The 23834-nt window shown below is 41.3% G+C and overlaps 1 protein-coding gene across 14 annotated transcripts in view; it reads right to left on the reverse strand.

Moving 5' to 3' along the window:
* The window catches only part of mycbp2 (MYC binding protein 2), a 66799-nt gene extending 44722 nt beyond the window's left edge, over positions 1-22077 (reverse strand). For all 14 annotated transcript variants that reach the window (XM_035521247.1, XM_035521275.1, XM_035521228.1 and 11 more), the window contains exons 1-15: positions 21375-22077; positions 19628-19703; positions 15842-16057; positions 12938-13091; positions 12658-12854; positions 10333-10575; positions 10098-10169; positions 8956-9052; positions 8544-8617; positions 3715-3853; positions 3310-3386; positions 1779-1983; positions 823-987; positions 411-569; positions 51-255 (exon numbers count right to left, since the gene is read on the reverse strand). In XM_035521247.1, the coding sequence (XP_035377140.1) occupies positions 51-255; positions 411-569; positions 823-987; positions 1779-1983; positions 3310-3386; positions 3715-3853; positions 8544-8617; positions 8956-9052; positions 10098-10169; positions 10333-10575; positions 12658-12854; positions 12938-13091; positions 15842-16057; positions 19628-19703; positions 21375-21667 (2372 nt within the window). In that variant the 5' untranslated portion in view covers positions 21668-22077. The remainder of the gene's footprint in view (positions 1-50; positions 256-410; positions 570-822; positions 988-1778; positions 1984-3309; positions 3387-3714; positions 3854-8543; positions 8618-8955; positions 9053-10097; positions 10170-10332; positions 10576-12657; positions 12855-12937; positions 13092-15841; positions 16058-19627; positions 19704-21374) is intronic.
* Positions 22078-23834: the final 1757 nt, after the last annotated feature.

Here is a 23834-nt window from a genome sequence, read left to right on the forward strand (position 1 = left end):
TAGCAGTGTGGTTTGTGAATGTGTGCTGTGGGAGGGTGTGTGTTCCTCACCCTCCCGGTACTCTGTCAGGTCTTCCACTGCTCACACAGCTGGCCCCATAGCCAGTGCAGTCTCCACAGACAGTGCACACCATACACTGGTCCAGCTTCCACTTGTGCATGCCCGGCTGACACATCATGGACTTCTCCTCCTTCTCTTCCAGCTCATCCTCCAAGTCCTCGTCCATCGCCGTGGCCATATTCTCCACCCCAAAGGCTGGAAGGAGCCAAGGACATGTTTGGAAACGTGACTGAAGAGCCTTTTCCCTGAGGCTGCACAAGTGTAGGTTGTAGACCTACACACCCACAGAGCAGCCTGGGTGTCACGAATGCTCTGGGTTACCAAGCAGTTGCTTGACAGAGAGGCTTTACCTTTCCCTGCCTGACTCATCGCTCCAGTATCTCTGCCACACTGGCCTTTGTTGTTGACTCCAAACGTCCACACCTCACCACTCTTAGTCAGCACACAGGTGTGGGCCTTCCCCATAGCTACCTGAGTTACAAAGTGCCCCTTCAGGTCTGACACCTGACCTGAAAGAAGTGGAGAAGAAAGAGAAACATTTAAATCAATACCTCCCAAGATTACATCCAGAATGTGTCATCTGGCCAATGTCCATGCTTCCACCACAAAGCACAGCTGTCAATACTGAAATACCAGGCAGAGGAGAAGGCAGTACATCCACGCATCAGTAAGAAAGGTGTAGAAACTGCAGACAGCTAAATGGCCCTGCATCGGTGGTACAGACGTTACCCCACACACTCTGCAGGCTGCAGTGGCACTCACAGGTGCTGTCGCTGTAAACGGCATCCTTGCCAAACATGTAGAGCTCTCCGTCCTTGGTCACAATGCTGCTGCTGCCGTTATTGCAGGCCGTGTACACGGCCGTCTTCGTCTCCAGCTTGATCATTTTCTTGGGCTTGTAGGGCTTTGGCTGCCTCCGACTCTTGGCTGAAGGAATAAAAGAGAATCACATGCTGACCAACAAGGTTTAGCAGGGCAGCTGGAAAGCGAGTGAGCGTTTTCATACAGTTGATATCCAGGTAAGTTAGTGTTGTCTATAATAGATGGTCATTGCTCTCCTACAGAACAGGTAATTAGGTGAGTAGTTACAAGTAGATAATTCTTTACTCCTACAGCCTCTAGGAACTAAGGGATATTTTTCAGCATAAAGACTCAGAAGACCAAGTCTCTGCTTCCTTCAGAGGTCTCTAAGCCTCACATGCATCACACTGTGTGAAAACTACTCTGCAGTGGCTGATTGTCTGGGGAAGCTAAGCTCTCCTGAGTGTCTGGTCCTAAATGCTGAAGATGTTTACTTGTCCTGGGACTAATCAATGGATGAGAGCATGAATATTGATCTACATGTCAATTCACATTGATTTAACAGAAGGCATGCCAACTTTTGATTAAATCTTGGCCCAACCTACTCTCATAAAATATTTTTTAAAGTTCAGGAACTTACCTGAAATCACTAACCGTTTGGATAAAATCAATTAAACATTGTAAAATATTAATTGATTTTTGCAGACATTTGAGAATCATCGTTTATTTATGACACTGAGTACATTCTTAGAAATCTGAAACTTAACATTAAAATGAAATCACACTAAAAGTACCCGAAATGATGGAACATTACCGAAACGGCACTGGATATCCAGCATGTACTTGAAAATGAGAAAATGAAACGTCAGATAAGATCTGGTTCCACTGGTCGTGTAAAACACAGAAGTGACTCTTACTTGACTCTCCATCCTCCCCCTTACTGGCGGACCCGGTAAAGAAAACACTGCCATCTTCGGCCACCAGGAGGGCATGGGATCCGTCGTGGCCCACCGAGAACTGGACGATCTTGGGGGACTTGGTGATGGGCAGCTCCACCCACTTCCCCGCAGACGGCCCACCCTGCTTTATGCCCAGGCTCTGATACTTGCCAGTGTAGTAAATCTACAAGGGGAAGAGAAGATTGCGTAGTTTTCTTTTTTAAACTCATACCACGTCAGACATGTTTTGTATTTCCAATAACTACACAACAGGCAGATGGATAGATAAATAATACACTACACCTTTAACATTTTCTGTAATTGCTTTTAGTTCTTTTTTCCCCACCAATGAAGCCCATTCCCTTTCAGCCACACACACACCATCCATACAACACCCTACTCCCAACACAATCCATACACACTACAGAGGTACAAAATAAGACAGGCCAAAAGAACTGCCTCCTTGTAGAATTTCTTTTTCAGATTGGTTGATACTGTTAGACTATTAATATTCTAAAGTTGGCCATTACCAAGCCTAGGACTGTTTTGTGTTCTTATAGCAGCTTTGAGAAATTCTATTCCTCTCTATAAAAACCAGTGCAGTTTTACTTCTAGCGTCATCAAAACTCCTCTCCCTCTGTCCTCATCACTTTGTTTAAGCCAAATGTAAATGGTGCAGCTACGGGGCATAATGGGCAAGTCGTAGCACTATGAGCAGGAGCCCATAATTAATAATTGATAATCAATAATAATTTTGTCTCATAGTACAATAAGAATTACAAGCAAAGAACACAGGCCTACATAGACAACAGAAAGAAAGGCGTCATCAAAGCTCACACACACCTTTACAGACATTCCATTGGGTACGCTTTTGGTCTCACATAATTCAAAAAACATCAAGAAAAAAAAACAAACATTAAACAGAATATCTTGACCTACTGTACAGTAAAAGTGGAAAATACCTTTATTTAAATGGATGTGTACAATAACTCAATTACTTCCAGGTATTGTTTTAGGAAAAGGCACTGTGATATCAAAGCACAGAGATGATAGTCAAATTGTCATCCCAGGCTGACACACACACAAAAAAAAAACAAAAAACCCAAACACATATAACCAAGCTCACGTTTCTCAAGGCTTGTTTGGTTTCTTACGTCCAAATCAAATAAATCTACTTTAATTTTCTCAAGATGTCTCACAAAGCAGACTTTTGAACTGGATCAGCTTCAGAATGTTCCGATCAGCAGTTCAGTGCCATGTAATCAGAAGCATTTCCTCTGGCCTCTGATAAGCATGTACTTAGTTACAAATCCACACTGGCTCCTCTCCAACATCATATATTGCACTGTTGTTGCAATGTACTCAAACATAAAACACTTACATACACTTTTTCAGCATTTGCAGATGCTCTTATCCACAGTAACGTACGTACATCAGTGTGACTGTGTGCGGTACATAATGTATTTTGGTATGATACCAGATGAGCAGAGCTGAGATGTGGACAGTTTACCTTCCCAGAAGCAGTTTTCATCAGAGCAAACTCTCGACCAGCTCCAAGAAGTGCTGCTTCTTCATCAAACCCTGTGCCTGAGGACAATCAATCACACACACACACACACACACACACACACACACACACACACACACACACACACATACACACACATACACACACATACACACACATACACACACATACACACACATACACACACACACACACACACACACACACACACACACACACACACACACACACACACACAGGTGAGAAAGGCAGACACATTTGCATCAGCAGCTGAGAGTGCTCCAAAGTTAGCTCCTTTTCTGTAGTTAGATGGGCTCTAAGAGTTTGGCGCACATTTAAGAATGCTAAACAATGGACTGGAGGGATCACGAAAGCACGTGAACTCACTAATGATGTGCAGGTCTTTTTCCAGGTCAAACAGGGAGATGCCACAGGCGTGGAGACATTTCCTGGCCAGTTTGAGCTGCAGCTCCTGCTGTAGGGCGGGATCTGTGCTGGTGGCGTAGATTCGCACCACAAAGCCGTCCTACGAAAAGGAACGCACACACGATCAGTACCGCCACGGCACTACCTTCTCTTGAAGTGAATTCATTTATGCAACAGGGCAGTTATGCATCACAGAACTGTCCAGGTCCAGGGAACAGTAACTGCCCCAACAAGAAAACATGCCTTCATGTGCCCTACTCTTACATTGTGCGTTTTGTGTGTTTGTAATGGTGAATGTATTAGAACACTCATAATGTGTCCCAGGCACACTCAGTAGAAAAGAGCATAGTCCACTGGGGCCAGGAGTAAAGGCCATCAGTTTCTCTCTCTCTCTCTCTGTCTCTGTCTTTGTCTCTTTCTCTCGCTCATAAATAGGCCATTAGGACTGGGCTCTCAGTCACTGAGCACTCAGCTGTCAAACTGACCAGAAGAAAGCAACCTGCTTTACTAGGCAAACAGCTAAACTCCGCACACCTGATAATCTTACATAATGGGAATAGACCTGCGTGTGATCACTGGCCCCAGTCTAATTTGAGCAAGTTTACCAATTTAGGAAAGTGTCTCATCACTGATTTGTGATGAGTGCTATTGGTGTGTCATATGTCTGACATATTGAAGACCTCTGGTCTAGTGCCATTTTTTTTTAAATATCCACCAGCGTAAGGATATCATTTTCAGAAAAACAGACTCACTTTAAAGCCTAAATTCCTTTAACCTACTTTGTTCCAGAATAGTTTTAAAATGTGTTTTAGTCACCTTCACAGCGAGGACAGGAGTAAATCAGGTACATAGTCGTGGGACACAGCATATACGAGTGCAATCCTTTGCTTTGGGTTGGTCATAAAACTCAGTATTAAGCTTTAAAAAGGTTTTAGGATATTTCTTTTGTTTTTGTGTAATAGCCAGGGTCAAGAATACCTACCATGAACCTTTTTCCTTCGGTAACTGAAAACATAAGCACTTGGCACCTTTACCCTCTAAAAGCATGAAACTACTCTAAGTGAGTAATAAAATACACTGTTTAGGTTTGATGCTGGAGTACTCCTCAATATGATCACTATCATAACCGTTCAAATTTAGACATTTCGTGAGTTATCAGGCTTCTACTCTCTCATGCCAAAACACAATGACAACTCCCCACCACTCCAGATCATCATTTCTGCCTTGACAGATTTTCTTGTTCTTCTTATTTATGCCTCGTGCTTATGGACTTCATGCTTCAAAATTTCTTGGAGATGTAAGAAAGCAGAAGGATGCTATGCAAATATTATGGTCTTGCCCTATATAACGCCATTCTGGACAAATATTTCAAAATGTTTATTTAAAATGACTAATCTTAATATACCACTATCTTCAACACACCTCAATAAGCAAACTCAATAAAGTAAGAGTTAAAATTATTCTCTGCTAAAATTATGATCTTCTGCACTAGTAGCTAAGAAAACCACTTCATTTTCACTGTCACCTTCCTTCAATAATGTATTACTAGAAGTGTCCTGTCCCTTTCCCCGAAAAGTAAAGTGTGATATGAAACCAAGGGGATTTAAATCGGATTGACCTCTAGCTCTGGAATACTTTGTAATACTTCTTTGTTGATTGATTTATTTTTCACTATTATTTAGTTTACTGACTAGGTGGGCAAAACAAGAACAAAAATGAAGTCAACTGGAGAATCTCATGCTGAAGGAGCGTGTCAAAGCAACAGTTTGGCAATGTTTTGATATTTACTAATAAACAAACCATAAGCCCTGCCCACTGAACAAGAACCCTGCATTTGGGAGCAGAAACTAAACCAGTTGCATGGGTGTGGAGGTCTGTCAGCTGGATCCATTATCCTGGAACGCTCATGAACAAGTGGTTTCAAAGTTATGTTTACTATATAATTACAGTAATTACTGAGTATAGCCAGTGAGTCCGACTTGTTTGTGTTGCTCTCCAACTACTCACTGATACTCCACATTAGATGTATGGTTGTGCTGCTGTGCTCGTCATTAAGGTCGATTTATGTTTGTAGTCATCACTATAATGCTGTCATTTCCCATCTCACCAATTTAATTTAATCACATTTAATTTCACTTTCACTGAAAGCACCGGAAATGTTTTCAAAGACTGTAAATAAAACATTTACACTTTGGAAAATCTGCCATAATGGGTAATCACACCTTGAGAATCAGTAACTTGTAGCATTAGTATCCTTATATATCTAGATCTAATATCTGATATTAATCCAAATATCAGCAATAGAATAAAGGTTAGAAAATTCATTTATAAGCCACCTAGACTTTAAATCTTGTAGCTGAATTTATAGAATTTATCATGGCAATTATGCAGGCAATAAGCATTCTAAAAGTATATTAACATTGATTATTAACAAGTGTTATTAATATATTATTAACAGCATTTGAATGTGTTTCAGAGCAACAAGGAGGAATGAAGTACAAATTTACCCTGCCCCCAACAGTCCAGTTCATACCAACCAGCCACTTAACGGGGCAGCTATGCATACACGTCTCACACACACACCCCTCCACATCCACTCAGACATGAGACAAGATGAAGACAGAGACACTGAGCTGAGGTCTGCAATGTGTTCAAATGTGGGTGGTGTGGGTGTAAGGAAAACAGCGAGTCTTTAAGATTTTGACTGATTCATCAGTGCTTTGATGTTCTCGCCTGTTCACCAGGATATCCGTGTTGGCAGCTTAGAGGCTGTTCATGCTGATGAAACTCTCTCTCTCTCTCACACACACACACACACACACACACACACACACACACACACACACACACACTTACTTACTTACTTTCCCTCCCTTCTTTTTTGCTCACATGACCACACAACAGGCTGAACCTTGAAAGAATGAGCAACACATACACATGCAGTGAGAGTGGGTGAGACTAGGAAGATCAGATGCCCATGACAGCCAAGACAACACGATCCAAACAAAAGGCCTGGTAGCAGAGGAGCTGTGTGTGTGTGTGTGTGAGAGAGAGAGAGAGAGAGAGTGAGAGAGAAAATGGGAATGCTATCTTAAACTTTAAAATTACAAACCCTGTCGAACTTTAAATTACAATTACTATGTTGTGATGAGTGCTATTTGCTCTGTTTTACCACTACACACATGCACGCACATACGCACACACATACACACGCAAAGCTATCAAAGTAATCTGAACAGTGAACAGCAGAGTCTGTCGCAAGTGGCTACATCACTTTGTCAGCAAATGCCTTGGCAAGAAGGCTCAAAGGAACATGCGATCAGGCTACATGATGACTACAAACGTTGTGCCAAAAGGTAGACAGGAAAAATGATTTTGTTGTATGTGCAACAAATAACAGCAATACAAAAACAACGAAGCCACGACTGTGAAAGTGTGATGTGAAAGTAAATTGACTGATGGCATATTTACTGTCACAAGATAAAATTTAATTAGTATTGTCACCATTTAAAATGCTTAAACATATTTGTTTAACATGGATTTGTTTTAAAATTGTTGTTAAAATTTGAGCCAAATCTCAAAATTCTTCTATAGTGAGTTCAATACATTTTGACTTTTGTATATTAAAAAGCATGAAAATGTTGATAAGTGCCTAATTCAACAAGTATCCATTTTAGTAAATAGCCATTTTTCTTTCCTCCATATATGTCTAAAAACAGGAACTTGATACATTTTGTCACTGAAAAACCCATGTCTTCTGGTGACACCATATCCAGATTTTAAATCAGGCAATTCCACGGAGACCATTCAAGGTCACGTTACTGAAGCCCTTGGTGAAGCCTTTGATGTGCACATGGGAAGTTTTTGTCTGACAATTGTTGTCCTTGCTACTGACAGGTTAGCTCTCAATAACACGGTCATTAACTCACACAAAAGGCAGAGACGTCTCCCCATTTCATTTTCTGCTATTGTCTCGACACTTTATAACAGTAAAAAATTTCTGCAAAATGCGGAAAATTTAAAAACTATGAAAGTGGTTAAAAAAAAGAATACCAATGAATGAAATCATTTAATATTTATATTTATTTATATTAAATAAATGACACTATATGAACAGTGTCTGAAAATGAATATGAATCTAACTTTCTGTTTGTAATTTAAGATTTTTCACACCACAGGACACATTTATGGCGCAGTGCAGTGAATATGTTCGAAACACAGCGAAAATCGACAGTTGGTTACTGTAATGAATGCGGGCAGCCCACTAGTCTTACCACACCCAGGCCTTGATCACCTTCTCCTGAGTACTAATGGGTGATGCCTGCTTATCTCCATCTGTTCCCTTTTAAAAACTGCAGACCTCTTTGTGACTTGTTCCCATCCTAGTATGCATACCAAGCGTGCTCTTCTCCGGTCCTCCGTTTCCCCCCAGACTATGGCTCTCTCCCAGCCCACTGGTTCTGACCCTGGTTCTGAGTCTACTCTCTGCAGTGCGATCTTCTGGTTACTAACCTATGATCCTATGAACCTCTCTTACAGTCCTCGTCTGTATTGTGAACCAAATAAATACTTTCACATTTGGATCCAAACATACATGCATCCTAGCATTCCTGACAGTTACCCCATAAATTCTCAAATATCAGTTTTCACACTAAATAAATATATTTTCATTTCTTCAAAAACATGTTTTACGCACAAAAAAATGCAATCCAAAAAAAGCATCTCCCAACTACCCAAATGTCTCTGAAAATGACTTTTTACAGAATATTATTACAATCCATTACACTTACGTCCTTGGAGGCAGCGATCTGGTTGACATACTCTCCATCAGTGAAGATGATGTTCTGTCCATCTGCTTGAAGACCTCAGAAGGAAAACAATGACCAAACTTAAAATATCAATATGCCCTTCATCCATCTGTAATTTACTTTAATTTGGATTTGGTTCTAATCAGAAATTTTTGTCCTTAATGGAAATGTGCTGAATTGGCATTTTTAAACAATTGGTTTTCTGAAACATTAAGATAATTTAATTTCTAGATTAAAACTGGACACACTAAATAATAATTCTTAACTTCTGTTTACTAATGTAACCAACTGTAAATAAAGTGTGATGTTCGTACTTGACACTAATGTGATTATAAGTAATTCCTACCTGGTACTGTAATCTGAAGTGTTTGTAAGTAATTCCAGGTGTGATTACCTGGCATTGTGATGCTGCCCTCCTGTTCGAGAGTCTCTGGATTGATCTTGATAGCTGACATGCTGTGACTGTTCATGTCCCGATATAGCAAGGAGCCCTACAAAAAACAAAAATGTTCAGAGATTGTGGCAGAGATACATGCATACATTTTAGTAGCTAGTGTGCGCACACACACGTGCACACTTTCCTAAACTCAAGTCACTAACTGAACAATAATTTACTATTCTGGTACCTCTTGTTCAAGATGAACATTTCACATATGCCTTACAATAGAGTGCAAGGTAAAATACACCTCAGTAATGATTCAGGATTCTGTGGCCCTCCTCAGTCTCACTTTCATTAGCATACAATGAATTTTAGACCTAACTGCTTGTTTTATGTTACAGAGCTCTAACCCTACAGATGACTGGTCCTGGTGACATCCTTTTGTCCAAGCCATTTTCTTTAATCTGCAAGCTGCCACACATGACTCATCACCAGTGCAAATGCTACGCCTCGTCTAACTGGTACTGGACTTACTGTACACTACACATTCGGCAGTGGTAGCTCAGTGGTTAAGGTACTCGACTTGTAATCGGAAGGTTGCTGGTTCAAGTCCCACCACTGCCAGGTTTCCACTGTTGGGCCCCTGAGCAAGACTCTTAACCCTCAATTGCTAAAGTTGTACGCAGCCATAATTATAAGTTGCTTTGGATAACATAAATAAATAAATCCCTAACAGGGATGAATCATAACACCTGTCACATTAGACTGGACTGTCTCACTCCACAGTAAATACACCTCCTTATGGTCACCCTTCTGTGGGATGCTAAAGAGTTTGTGTTAGCTATAACTAATGAAGTTCTATAATTCTTGAACTGGTCCAAGAATTTAATCTTGGCCAAAGAGCACTTGCTTTACAGAGTAACATTACAGTTGATTATAAGACTGATTACAGTTTAATTGCAATCTTATACTCATACCAGTATGAACACTGATCCAAAAATGTTTCTTTTTAAACTACTGAGGGGTTCAGAGATATTAAGCTAAAGAACTACTGAACTCATAAATAAAGTGAGATCAGTGTGCACCTGGGGGACACCAGCTCATCCTGTATAATAAATAGGCTCTGTAAGGACAACACTTTTGGAAAAACCTTTTACCTGAGCAAATCCCAGCCATGACCTCTTTTCCTTTCGGTTCCTGATGCGTGATGTGGAGTTGTACACATGACCCTGTAAAAGTGCGCCAAAGCAGTTACTCAGACAAGCACCCACACCAGAACCACACCACAGCTCTTTACAAATGCAAGAAAGATCTTAATACATCCTCAACAAAGAAGCCAAGAGGTCAGCAGCCTGGTCTTTTAGGTAACCGCGTAGTGAAGTGCAAGCTTACCCTGACAGTTCCACTGTATCCTGAGCCTACTTTGTAGAGGCCATCCTTGCAGAGCAGGTAGAGGAAGGAGCCGTCGGTCTGCAGCAGACAGCGCTCATCCGTGTCCGTGTTCACCTCCTTCAGCAGCCACTTGTTCATGAGGGCCGCACGCTTAATGCCGTTTCCAAACCAGTCCTGGATCTGGATCTTCCCCACCAACACCGCCTGCACACTCCTCTGCAGGGCGTTCAGGATCGTCGGGACCTTACGCATCACATACGAGACAGGAGACAGGACATCTGAAGTCATGTGTACATGCGCGCTCACATGGACGTGCAGGACTGGTATTTGTTCACACTCGGTCACGTTCACTAGGCTCCAGGAATTCAGCACGGAGGCTGAACCGGAGCAACGTAGCAGCTAGCGAATCACTCGGACAACACGTTCTCGTTACATATAGACAAAGTTACACAGTGCTTGTAGCCCAGATATTAAAAACACTATTCTGCATCATCCAAGTGAGATTCAGGCGCATGTTTTTAGCAAGCCTTTTTAGCTGGACCAGTCAGCATGCTCTTATTCAAGGATGGTAATATACACATCACTTGTGGCAGAAATCAAAGAGGAAACGTCAAGTGACGTTTTTGTGATTCTCATTAAGCCCGTTATTTTTTTTTAACACAACAGAACTGGAAGCCACAACTGTGAGGGGGAAAAAATGGCAAAAGGAGTGATGCACTGAAGGCTTTTAGTTGATTGAAAAGCTGTTCTGGCACTTCCCCCAACTGGGTTTAGCAAGCAAGTTTAATATCTTTCTAATAAGTGGCCACGTGCTTGAACGCTGTACAGGTATCAGCACACTGAGCCTGTGGGGTGAAGCGAAGGTGTTCATTAGGCACTGGGAGGACAGGCCAACCTGACATTTCCTCACGTCCACAGTTAAAGAGGAAACAAGCGGCAGGAGACACCAGTGAGGCTGGAAATATCATTTAACCTTTCACTTACACTTGACTTTAAGCAAGACACTGCTTCCAACGTAATTGGCGGGGACTGGCAGTCTTTTGGTTAGATGCAATACTTGCCCAGTAGGTGCGATCCATTTCTCAACTCAACATCACTTGTATTCTTTTAAAAACTAAACAGACGCTTTCTCTTTTCTAATTGGTCTTGCACCTGTGAATAATCACAAATTCATCGCTGTTCATAGTGATTCCTTCTAGCGTGACCTTGGCCTCAGACAAGGTGTGTCCACAGGCTACACCTCACTCATTTGGGAGACTGTGCTTTCCAGTCTGACAACCACTTTCTCACAGAAAAAGTGTTTAGGTGCTCAGACTCAGATTGTCTGTTTCCCAAACACTTTTTCTCTCCCTACCATACAGACAAAAGGAGAACACAACCCCACAGTCTGACACCCAAATGCTTTCTGTCCATACCATAAACACAGAAAGATAACAGCCCTGCAGTGTGACACCCAAATGCTATCTCTCCATATCATAAACACAGAAAGAGGATAGGCCTGCAGTCTGATACCCAAACGTTTTCTCTCCATACCATAAACACAGAAAGATGACATAGACCCACCCAGAGTCTGAGCCCCTAAATGTTCTCTCAACACCATAAACACCATCCAGGTATGAACAGTCGGGACAAAATCTTACTGTGTTGTCACTGTGCTAGTTACACCGTCACGTCAACAAATCTAGCTCCATACTTTTCAAAAGTGCACAAATTATACGTGCTCCAATTGCATATGCTCCAAATACACATGCTCCAATTAGGCTTCCCCTAAGGAACATGAACTCAAAGCTATGTATAAACCTTATGCCTAATGATGCTATAGTCTACATCATTAAGCTAATATTAGCCATGTGCAGAAGACAGCGATGCACAGAAGTCAGGTACAAAGGCTGAACTCAAACGCATACAGTAACAGTGAGGTGGCCAAGATGCTCTCAGCAGCTGCAGGAACATAATAAGGCTGGGAATCAAAGGGCTTTGGCATTTTCAGCAATTCAATCGTTGCGCTCTAGAAGCAGCTGAGTGTGTGGGCCTGCCTCACAGGGGCTAGAGGAGGACCATCACTGCACCTCATCACAGCTGTCAAAAAACACTCAAGATCCTATAAAACAGAGACTCTCAGGTCCTTAGGCCCGAATGTCTTCCACATCATTTATTCAGAGCATTTACATTTACAGCTTTTGACAGATGCCCTTGTCCAGAGCAACGTACAGAACACATACATCCACCGAGGTGTTATTCAGAGTACATCTACACATCTATGACTTCATTTAGCTATGGAGACAGCATGACATTTCACACACCCAAGCAACAAGCCCCTCTAACCTGGATGGTCTGGCAAGCATGGCTGCCGTTGTTGGTGAGGATGGCGGACACGGCCTGGAGGATTTTCCCTGTGTCTCCCCAGGCTACCACCAGGCTGAAGAGGCAGGCGCAGGACAGGGCTGTGAGAGTCTGACCTGTGGGGTCGTTCATTCCTGTACTCCGCACGGTGGTCTCCAGCAGCAGATGGAAGAGGGATTCTACAGGACCAAAATTGGAATGTTTGACAAAAATATGTGTGTGTATGAGTGTGTGTGTGTGTGAGTGAGAGAGGAACACTCACCCAGCACATCTGGTGGTTCAGTCTGGAAGCTCTCAGGCTGTTGGCCCTGCAGCATGTCCAGCAGGGCCTGGAGGCTCCTCAAGCACAATGAGGGGTGTGAGAATCTCGTCTCCTTGATGAGCTCGAACACCCCACACAGACCGATGCCAATGATCTGTAATAGTAACACAATAGTAACACATTAAACAGTCACGGCCCGTCCGCTACTGCATTAAACACAGGTCACGTCCTGCCTGTTACTGCAATGGGTGCAACTGACAACAATTATTTTATACAAACACAAGCACAAATGCACTTAGATTATAGGGATGAATACAGACCATGCACTAAAATTCACACTCAACCCTTTGAATACAATAGTGTTTATTATATTTATAGTATATTATTCTGTATTATATCTATAGACACATTTATATCTCTTAATTATTTTTATTTAAAAACTCTGTACACTAATAGAGTAACAACGACCAAACATTCACAAGCATTGACTAAATGTCTGTACTTTCCACACATTCATACATTCAAGAAAACCAACTCACATTAATGAATGCCTTTTACTGGTCATACCCTGTCTGTTACTGTTACCATACTAAACACTGTATTAAGGCCAACACATCCAAACCAACAAAACCCACTCACATTAATGAACTGCATGAAAACTACAACCAAACGTATTAAATCTTCATATGAATACTGTGTCTAATTACTAAAAAGGTGAGCTTAATGAAATGCCTGCATTTCTTCATAGGACACCATGCACCCAGGCTACAGCTTGTATGTGTTCCCTTTACTGAACTGTACTTAAGTGAATAGCTCTCTCCAGACAGGTTAAATCCAAATCACTGAATAGAAATTAAATGTAGGTTAAGATAAACGAGCGAATAATTCAACAACTGTGTAGTAACAAAGGCAGAGAGGTCACACTCAGCAGCAGAGGCAGTGACACCAGAAGAAAACATTAGTGGAACCTCGAGACAAAGCACACGAGCCACAGTTGGCCTACCGTTCCAGCAACAGCACCCTGAGGGCACATATGCACAAATATTGAAAATATGCTCAAAATCGGGTATAGTCTGATGTCCACTAACAATGTTTTACTAGCTAGTTTTTGGAGTTCTACCAATAAGGATCTAAGTAGCCCACTTTAAATAGCACTTTATTGTTGAGTTATGCCTCAGGCAAAAACATATTGCTGTCAAATTTTTCAGAGGTATGTGCCCAGTGCACAGTGGTTTGCCTATTATTTCACATTTCATGTCAATGCATGATCATGCTGAAATAAATATACCTGCACAGGTAGTTACATCCCTCACTGTACTGGACTGGTTTGCACAATCAGAGATATCTGAATGGTTCCAACCTGTGTGGGTTGGTTTTGTTTGTTTGTTTGTTTTTTGAAGGAATAATTGAATGCCATTTTTGGCCAGTTTTGACAGTACTATTGAGGGTGATGCTGCGTGGGCCATATGCCGTGCGCTAGGCCTATTAAATAACATTTAAAACATAACTCACCACATTTCAGTTTATTTGCACCATCACTGATGTACCTCAGAGGTCAGCACTCTTAACATATCAGGACAATATATAGCATTTTTGGGAAACTACATTCATTTTCTAGGTTCCAAGCTTAATTTAAGCTACAGGATGCCTAATAAAATACAGGGTTTCAATTTTCATCCAGTATATTATTCGTTTAATAAGTAACCATAGGTAAATTTCCAATGCTTTTGTTTAAAAGATTAAACCCATAGCTACTATTCATTTAACATTTAAATCAATTAAGTATTTATTTTCAGTTCATCTACTAACATACAATTCTGTTTCCTGCACCGGAGGTGCTGTGTTGTGGGCCGACTACCTAGTGACATAACTAAAAATCTCACACATTACACGTGTTGACTGCACTCGAGGTCTGTTGGCGTGGTGAATATTTTTGCTGATCTTACATTACATTCAAAAGAAATTTGTATGCCAAGAGTTGATGGGGAAACTGAGTTGATGGGGAAGTTTAGTTTTCTACAAGTTCTAGTTCTAGTACTTCCACGTTTGCTGCTCTGTCCTGCGTGTCTCTGATGTCTGATCAAATGTGTGGTGTTGGCATGGGTGGTTCCCATTACACGGGCTCTGCTGTACATGCTCTTGGGCTCCATTTATTGCAGTTAATGCTTTTTATATTTAATTACATGTCTCACTTAGAAACCCATTCAGGAATGCCAATTAGGGTAGTATAAGACTATGTATGTAAAAAAATACAATAAAATATATTACTATTATTTATAAGTCCTTTCAAGAGTTTAAGGTTAATGTAGCATGACATTTTTTTAAATTATGTAGAAGAAACTGGCTGCTGTTAGATCGCACTTCTATTCATGAAAATCCTACTGCAGTAGGCTACAGCAGGGGACTCTGGCTTTGTGGGATAGTTTAATGAAATATTTGCCTATTTATAATGACAAAAGAAAACAGCAAAATTCAAATGGTAATTTTTTAGATGGAAGGACCTTGGTAGTCCTTGGTGGGGATATTTTATACCTTTTTACTTACTTCACCATTTCAGTAGTAGTTTATTGTGTAAATTGCATAGTTACACATTCTAACATTTCAACATTTCAAACTATTAATGCCTATTCACATTGTAATGCTTAACATTACAATTAATTATGAAATGTTAATATTATTATTCTTATTAACTGTGTTTTTTAAATGAGTATTCACATGCTTGTTCAGAAACACTACGAGCTAGGACTAGGAACTGAGTGAAGGGCACTGGTGGGCGGGGCTAACCCTGGGGAGTGAGTGAAGAGCACTGATGGGCAGGGCTAACCCTGGTGAGTGAGTGATGGACGCTGGTGGGCGTGGCTAACTCTGGGGAGAGAGTGAAGGGTTCTGGTGGGCAGGGCAAACCTTGGGGAGTTTGACAGCAGGCTCACGACACTCCTCCTCTTCTTCGCTGTCGGAATCACCACTCTGCACGGAGCTGCGGGAGGCCAGTGCCAGGGACGCCTCCTTCTGCTGCCAGTCCAACACGCAGTGGCGCACATTACAATAGACATTAAACGCAGAGGGGTTGCTGTGGAGTTTAATGTCTGGCACAGGGAAGGCCCCATCCAGGCTCTCTGCCTGCAGGAAGGATGAGAGACACAGATAGAGAACTGGGTGGGTGAGAGGCTGGAGGAAGGCAGAAGGCCCCAAATGAGAGGAGGCTGAGCATGAACAGGTGGGTCTGCAAAAAATACAGTGTTTGTTCATCACTCTCGCAGTCAGGAAGTGGCTGCGCTTATGGCCCAGAACTCTGGTTGGGAAATCGAAACACAGAAACAACAGAGCACGCAGACAAGGTGCTCTCAGTCTTATTATAATCCATCTACAGAGAAGGATGACCGTGAATGCGGCATTCTCATCTGAAGAAAGAGAAGGAACAGGAGAGTTGCTCTCAACATCACTGGAGAGGTGCATGATGCTGTGACCCACTGGAGCCAGTGTGCTCTACAAAGCCGGCACAGCCAACTGCAAGAAGAAACACAGTGGCAACACTTCCTTGACCATGTTTAATCCAGTCATGACACCCAAGGGTTCCAAATCAGCCAACCACCAAAGAACAGGTGGGCTAGTCAGCTACAAGGAGAGATGTATAGGTGATTACGGGGAGGAGCTCTGTATGGCTTGACATCATAGTTTAGCTTACTGAACTGAGCAAATACCGAAGGTGAGCCAAGTTTGACTTCCAAGGGATTGCATAGCCATCGATGCCTAGATGTATAAATAACCCTGTCTGCATGCATCTCACACATCTCATCTCATATGCCTGCAGCATCTCACACACAGTGAATCGCACAATATAATTTTAAAGATCACAAAGCACAATTCAAAAATTTGTTCAAGTTATAGGCACACAGAAGTACTCCAGTTTCACATAAAAGAGGAAGTGGTTTAACAAACGCCACACGACTTTCCTCCCCTTGGGTACAGCCACTGAATTCCTGTAAGAGGATTCACTGTTCGGTGGTTACGGTCTTAGTCATAACGAGGGAGAATGGAACTAAACTACCCTGCATGACACTGTGTGACTGATGGATGGAGCGAGGGATGGGCCAAAAGATACCAACATTCTGAAGTTAGTCCTTGTTGCTGTAATTAATACATTCCTCGTTCTCTGAACATGATTTACACAAAAGTAAACAAATAAATAAATAAATAATACAGCTATTCATTAAACAAAAGATCTTGCAGATAAACTCAAGACATTTCCAATGATTTCTAGCTCATCTGACTACTCATTCTTGAGGAAAAATGCTTTCAGACATTGGCAGTTCAACAATGACATTCCTTTCAGTGTAATGTTCAGCTGTAATACACTAGCTATAGGTTTTTGGCATAACAGAACATTAAATAAAAGGGCGCTTTTTGCAAAGCTGGTTTTCAATTTTATATAATTGTATGATGTGTAAACACAGGAAAGTCTGCAAGTTAACTTTGGCCTGTGTTTAGGGGCTAATGTACAGGAACATGACTCATGAACATGACTCAGGAAGGCGACGCGGAAAACACCCAATACAGACTCTGCTGTTTCATAAGTGGAAAGAGAATTCTGACCAATCAGCATATCATCTTGCACAGAAGTACCATAAAGCATGGAGGCTCCATTACAACTAATATGATTCAACAGTTTCATCTGAAACTCTCGACTAAACCTTTGATTGACAACCAGTTCTTCTAAGACCAAAGTCAATACTCAACCAATTGTTTACATTTATATAATTTAAATTTAAAATTTAAAAGTAAATATACAATGTCAAAGCAAAAATTAGAGTCCTTAATAAGATTCCTGCAAGCAGAAACAAACTGAATACAGGTCAAACGAGGTGAAATGAAATTCAAGGAAAAGAAAAGCAAAATGTTTATGGTGTGGAAATTCCACTTTAAATGATCAGGCCTCACACAGCAACTACACGCTGGAGCACTCAAGTTATTTCAACATTATCTTTAGTCTTCAAGATAAATTATCTACTCTGAAAGAACCACCAGTGTGTATTTGGAAATAAGCAGAGAAGGGCAGTGTGAAATAGTGGAGAAAGAGAGCGAGAGAGAAGCAGAAACAGCAGTTCTTTAGGGCAGACGAGCACTGCTACGCAAGTCCCTATCTGCTACAGTCACATTATTATCCCTCACCCACGTCCATGAACTATTTCATACACTGGGAAAAAGAAGCGTGTCGGAAATAGTGCATACAGCAGGAATAACCCTTTAAGAGATGGAGGGAAAAAATAACATCTGTTTAACATCTGTTACAGAGATATTCTCCCCACAGACAGAAAGCCCTGCTGACATAGGTGCTGAGTGCAGGAGATGGAGGAAGCAGTTGCTGTGGAGATGTGCAACACTGGTTGCCCAGCAACAGCCAATCATGGACCCAGCCAGTTTACTAGCATCTGCCCAACTCTAAAATACTAATTAAAATAGTCCTGCTGATATATACACAAAAAGGTTATATGTGATAATATAAAAAACAAGATTTTCAGGCCAGTGATAACTCTGAATCTACACTGAACACAACTGTGTCCACCACACTGATCTGTTAAGTAACATTAGAAGTAAATCCAGTTCTGTGTTTCCACATTAGTGAGAGAAGAGTGACTGGCACTGACTAGAAATTACTCCTGAGTATTTCATTTATTGATGAAAATGACTCATTACATATGCTAAACAAGTGTTTAGAATAATATAAAAGGTCAGATGCTGTTTTTTAAACTTCAAATAGATGAAGAAATTGAAACCTAACAAACACTTGGCTTTCACAGGGCAGTCTGAGACAAGATAAGGCTATGTGCACATGCAGTGCTTTTCTGAGCAGAAAGCATGCTGCAGAGTGCTTTTAGAGCTGATGTGAAGGTGGTCGTGTGACTAATATTGTTACCCCATTCAGTTATGCTATGCATTAGATCACACTACCTAGCCACCTAAAACTATTACACATCGTCATCCTCATTTAACTATAGCAGAAAGGAAGATGCCTGCCTTAATACCACTGTTTAAAAATTCAAATTAGAAGGAATAATGGTTATTTTTATTTATAGAGCATAAAATAAATTAAATTACAATAAAATAAATTAATTAATAGACAGAGAAACTGTAAATATGTAAAACAGTTTTAAAAAAGCATCTAAACAGAAAAACACAGTGATCAAATGAGTTGATATAAAAGAAGAAATACTGCAAGCTCTGAGGTGCTATGGTAATGCATTTCAGAACCATGACACTGAAGACTAGTCTAGATGTAGAGAATTTTGTATGAGGGATAACAAGAAGGTCTGATCTAATTGAATAAACTGGTGTATATGGAACTATACAATGTATATTGCAGGAAAGTACATGTGACAACCTCCTTTTAACCATTACTGTTTTAACAGACAATAAATGTGAGACCCCACTGTCAGAAAAAATGCCAACTAAGAGAAGATATAATGGATGTGTGTGAGGTGTATTCTGGATATTTCTACAAGAAACAAAAATGAATGTAAAAACATACTCCATAAAATGCTAACATGAAAACCATAAAAATTCCATCTAAAAATGTTATGAAGCAAAATGTTCCATTACCATCAGAAAGAGCACTTTATGATCAAGCAAGATCATTGTTTTACCAGGACGGTAGACTCAAACAAACATGATTTAAGATAATGAAATCTTTACCTTTGTTCTTGTTTTGACTTTTGATCTGACTTTTTGCCGCCTTTTTAGTTTCTTCTTACTTAAAGCTTTCTTTCCCCTAAAAAGAGAGAAAAAACAAGAGTGTGAGTGAACATTTACTACCTCTGATTTAAAGGAGTTGGCTGGCAACCAAGACTGTAAATGTAAATGTTCACAACTGATATTTAGGAAATAATAGAAACTGATCTTATGAGAAGAAACATTAATACTTTTGCACTGGTTCATTAAAGTATTCTAAGACTATCTTTGTGGAATACAAGTAAATAAATAATCAACAAATAATGACTACACCCTTCAGTGATAATGAGAAAAACAATGTGTTTCACAGTATTGATAACATAAGGACCCCATGGCTACAGCCATTTACTCTGCAGTTTTTTTTTGCGTTTAAAGTGTACTATGGTAACACTTAACTTGCATTACCCACGTTAGATTTGTTTGGGAGCTGTCACAAGGGTATACTCACTAAGATCATTAGCTCACTGCCTGTTGTTCTTATGAAAGGGAGATTTGTCATTTACCATATCAAGCACCAGAGAACTTGAATCCCCCTTACGTTAGGCCCATGCATAGGGAGCACATTTCATACGGATGGTGAAAACCAGCTACTTATTTACACTATATTTTTTTTCTGCGTCTGTAAATGTTGTTTGCTATTTTGTAATGTGCTAATCGTACATTTGGATTAATGAATTCTGTCACACTGCACTGCCAGGCGTGTATAATGGAGACGCTCCCAAGCCCCGTAGATGCGTTACGGGGATGTGCGCGGGGTGACGTAATTGAAAACGTACTCGAGCCTGCGTAAACTAATAAATGAACATGGCTTGGGCGTATCGCTTCCCTAAGTAAATATCACGTTTCGGTTTCGTTCAGCAGTGAATTTTAATTGAACTCAAACCTCAGGCTAGTTAACGCTGTCGGATGGATGCAGCTTGACACTTGGCCTGATGAAACAAACCCACCTAGCTGCATTCCAGTGGCATTTTAGGTCCACAGGCCTCACTTCAGATGTACATAGATAAAAACGGAACAGCATCACGACATAGCGAGCATAGTTGCCTACTTGTACACACAGCCTAAATATCGGCTGTTTTATCTGCGATTCTTCGCTTTACCGTAGTGGAAAGCAGCTAGCTATGGGCAGCTAACCTAAGCTAGCTATGGCGTAGGCTACGCTGTCAGCAGTTACCCAGCTAGCCGGTTATCTTAGCTATGCTAGCTATCGCGGTAGTCCCAGTACACTACAAATGTCTTGGCTAACGTTAGCAGGCTACAGTTTAGCACTAGACAGGGCCGGGAGTGAAACTGCCCTAGCCAGTGGGTACCAGCACCTGAAACAAGACACAGCTAATACATTAGCCAACCTGGCTAAATACTCGTGGGCCAAGCCAATTGAGAGCCTGATAGTGCCAGATTTAAACCGATTAGCCACCCAGCTAGGTCAACCTGACATGTTGGTGTGTCAGAACTCGCATTTTGAATGTAAGCAAGCAGCAAAAATACCTTATTTGGTATGAATGTGGTCACTGTAAACAAACTAGCCAACATCAATTAGCATGACGCTATCCTCCCTCAGATACGGAAGTTAGCTACATCTAGTTCAGCTGGCGTGTACTCAGCGTTAGCCATTAGCTAGCTGCCACTGTTTGTAGTGTTTTTACTGTTTTTACATGGCGCGGTGGACACTTTTACAGCTGGTGTCTTCAGATTATCTTCAGAAACATACCTCCCCAGGTGTGCGCCGTGCTCTTTGTCGCTGACCGCGCTAGTGTATATCTTTCGGTATCTCTCCGCCAAAGCTCGCCCTGACAGGAGCAGCTGGTATCGGCTCCGGCAGTCCGGAGACCCCGGAGGGGCATACGAGCCCATTCCTAACCCGACTGAGGGAAACTCGCTCCCCAGTCCGGACACAACCCTGACCCCCAGTCCCGGTCCCAGTCCCGATCCCAGTCCCGCTGACGGGGGTGAGGAAGACAGAGTCCCAGCGCCGGCTCCAGCTGCCGCAGCAGCACACATCATCGTTGTGGGGAACAATGCATATATCACACCAGTGTTACGGGCTGGTAGTCGGTGTGTGGATTCAGACGTCGTTAATCATAAAGTTCTCCTCAAATATCCGACACGTTAAAGCGAAACCGTCCGGGGGCAGCGCTCTGCATCCAGGCTCTCCGATCCGGTAAGGCTCCCGCACACAACTGCGAAACAAGCCGCTTTCTCTAGATAATGATTCAGCCTTCGCTCCTGAAAGAACCACGGTTCGAGCCAAACGGAGTGTTCATCTTCGATTTTACAAGCCGAATGCTCTCAAAAACCGTGAACCGCCGTCTGTTGTTTTTGTGCGTTGCCTGTGTTTTTCCGGAGCGGCGGCAGCACTAGCCGCGCTGCCATCTTAACTCCGTCCTCCTCCCCTCCGCCTCTCTGCATGCCGGGATGCCTCCCCTCCAAGCCGCGCTGGAGGAGCCGGATCGCCCCAGCACAGGGGCTTACTGCGATCAATTAAACATCTAAAATAATCGTTTCATTCTTTTATAGAACCTAATTATCCCATACTTAATAAATCCTAACTGAAGCACAACTATACAAGCAGGAGCTAAGACTACACCGGAATAGTACAGTTAAGTTTCCCACTGATAACCTCTGCACCACCATTTTACGGTGACGGTTATTACCCCCAGTGATAATTCACATTTTACTGAGTTTCTGTGGGTCTGTTATACATAAAGATCATAGAATGTGGATAAAGATTTCCGACGTAGCGTAATAAAGATTGTAGCTGCTGTGTTTGATCTAACGGATTGAAAGTAATCCAACACATAGTCAATTAGAAAACGGAATTAATTCCACTAAAACCACGTTTAAAAAGAGGGGATCGCCATTTATGATTTTAATAAGAAAACTTTGAAGTCACGTAGTGATATGGTCATAGAGATAGTCTTGATATTTTTACCTACTGTGCAACACTATATATAGGTTTTATATAGCAAGCAAAAAACGTGAATGTCTGTCCATAGTTTAGTTTTAAATGAACATTATAAGAACGCACACAAGTCAGCACAGCTTACTGTGAAGATTTCTAGAAAGCTGTCCACTCAGAATATCGGTTCTTGGCTGTCCACTATGCTCTTGACCTGTAACAAGATTTTTAAGAATGTATCTGAATGCACAGATATTGCAGGGGACCTGTAGGCACACAATCTATTGCCATCTTAGAAATACATTTCCTTTGGATGGAGAAAATGTAAATGTTCTGACTTTTAGTACAGAAGTAATAGATGCCCTGGCAACCAAGAACAATGCAAATAATTACCATTCTCAAGTGAATATGATATATGAGGTCAGTTTGTTGTATCAAAATGCAGCTTTAATGTTTCAAAATAAAATAATTTTCAAAAGTTATGTTTGCACAGATAAGGTTTGTCTTCAGACAGTGAAAGATGGACAATAGAGGTGCAATATCAGTAGAAGTGGAAAAAAACTTGGAGGCCACACATGCATGAAAAGCCCTGGTGGGGCTTCGTGACAAGGCCTATTTGTTTCATTTAGCTCGTCCTATACATAGAATATATCAAATGAAAGGAATGTGTATCTCCTATTAGTATAGTGTTGATGAATTATCAACTTCAAACAGATTCATCCTTGTACATTGTTTGAAACATTTATGAATTTCAGTCTGACTGTTTAAGCAAATACAGAGAAATGTACAAAGCATAAGACAATGTAAGTGATCAAAAACCAGAGTGTAGCACAGTATAGCAGGCCCACTGGCCATCTAACCATGCCAACGGCACTAGAGCAGACAGAGAGAAAGAGTAAGAGAAAACTGAAATGGACAGGCTTATAAGTGCATTATACAACAACAATGACCAACATTATTTAGAGTGCTAATTCCTGTCATTTACACAAACATGCCCTTCACCCACCAGAGAAGGTCATTCCAGCTCAAAGTTGGTAGATTTTTTCACAAAACACAACTTACTGCAACTTACTGTAATTCTATAACTGTGTGTGTGTGTGTGTGTGTGTGTGTGTGTGTGTGTGTGTGTGTGTGTGTGTGTGTGTAAAGAAAAAAGAAAGCGAGAGAGAGATTCAGTATTGTAAAGATGTGGAGTACACAAAGTTTCCAGAGAAACAGGACAAAGGCCCCTCATGAGCTGTGCAAGCAAAATACTTATAAATTTGCAGGAGG

The sequence above is a fragment of the Electrophorus electricus genome, chromosome 2, assembly GCF_013358815.1.
Source record: "Electrophorus electricus isolate fEleEle1 chromosome 2, fEleEle1.pri, whole genome shotgun sequence".
Taxonomy (NCBI): Eukaryota; Metazoa; Chordata; class Actinopteri; order Gymnotiformes; family Gymnotidae; genus Electrophorus; species Electrophorus electricus.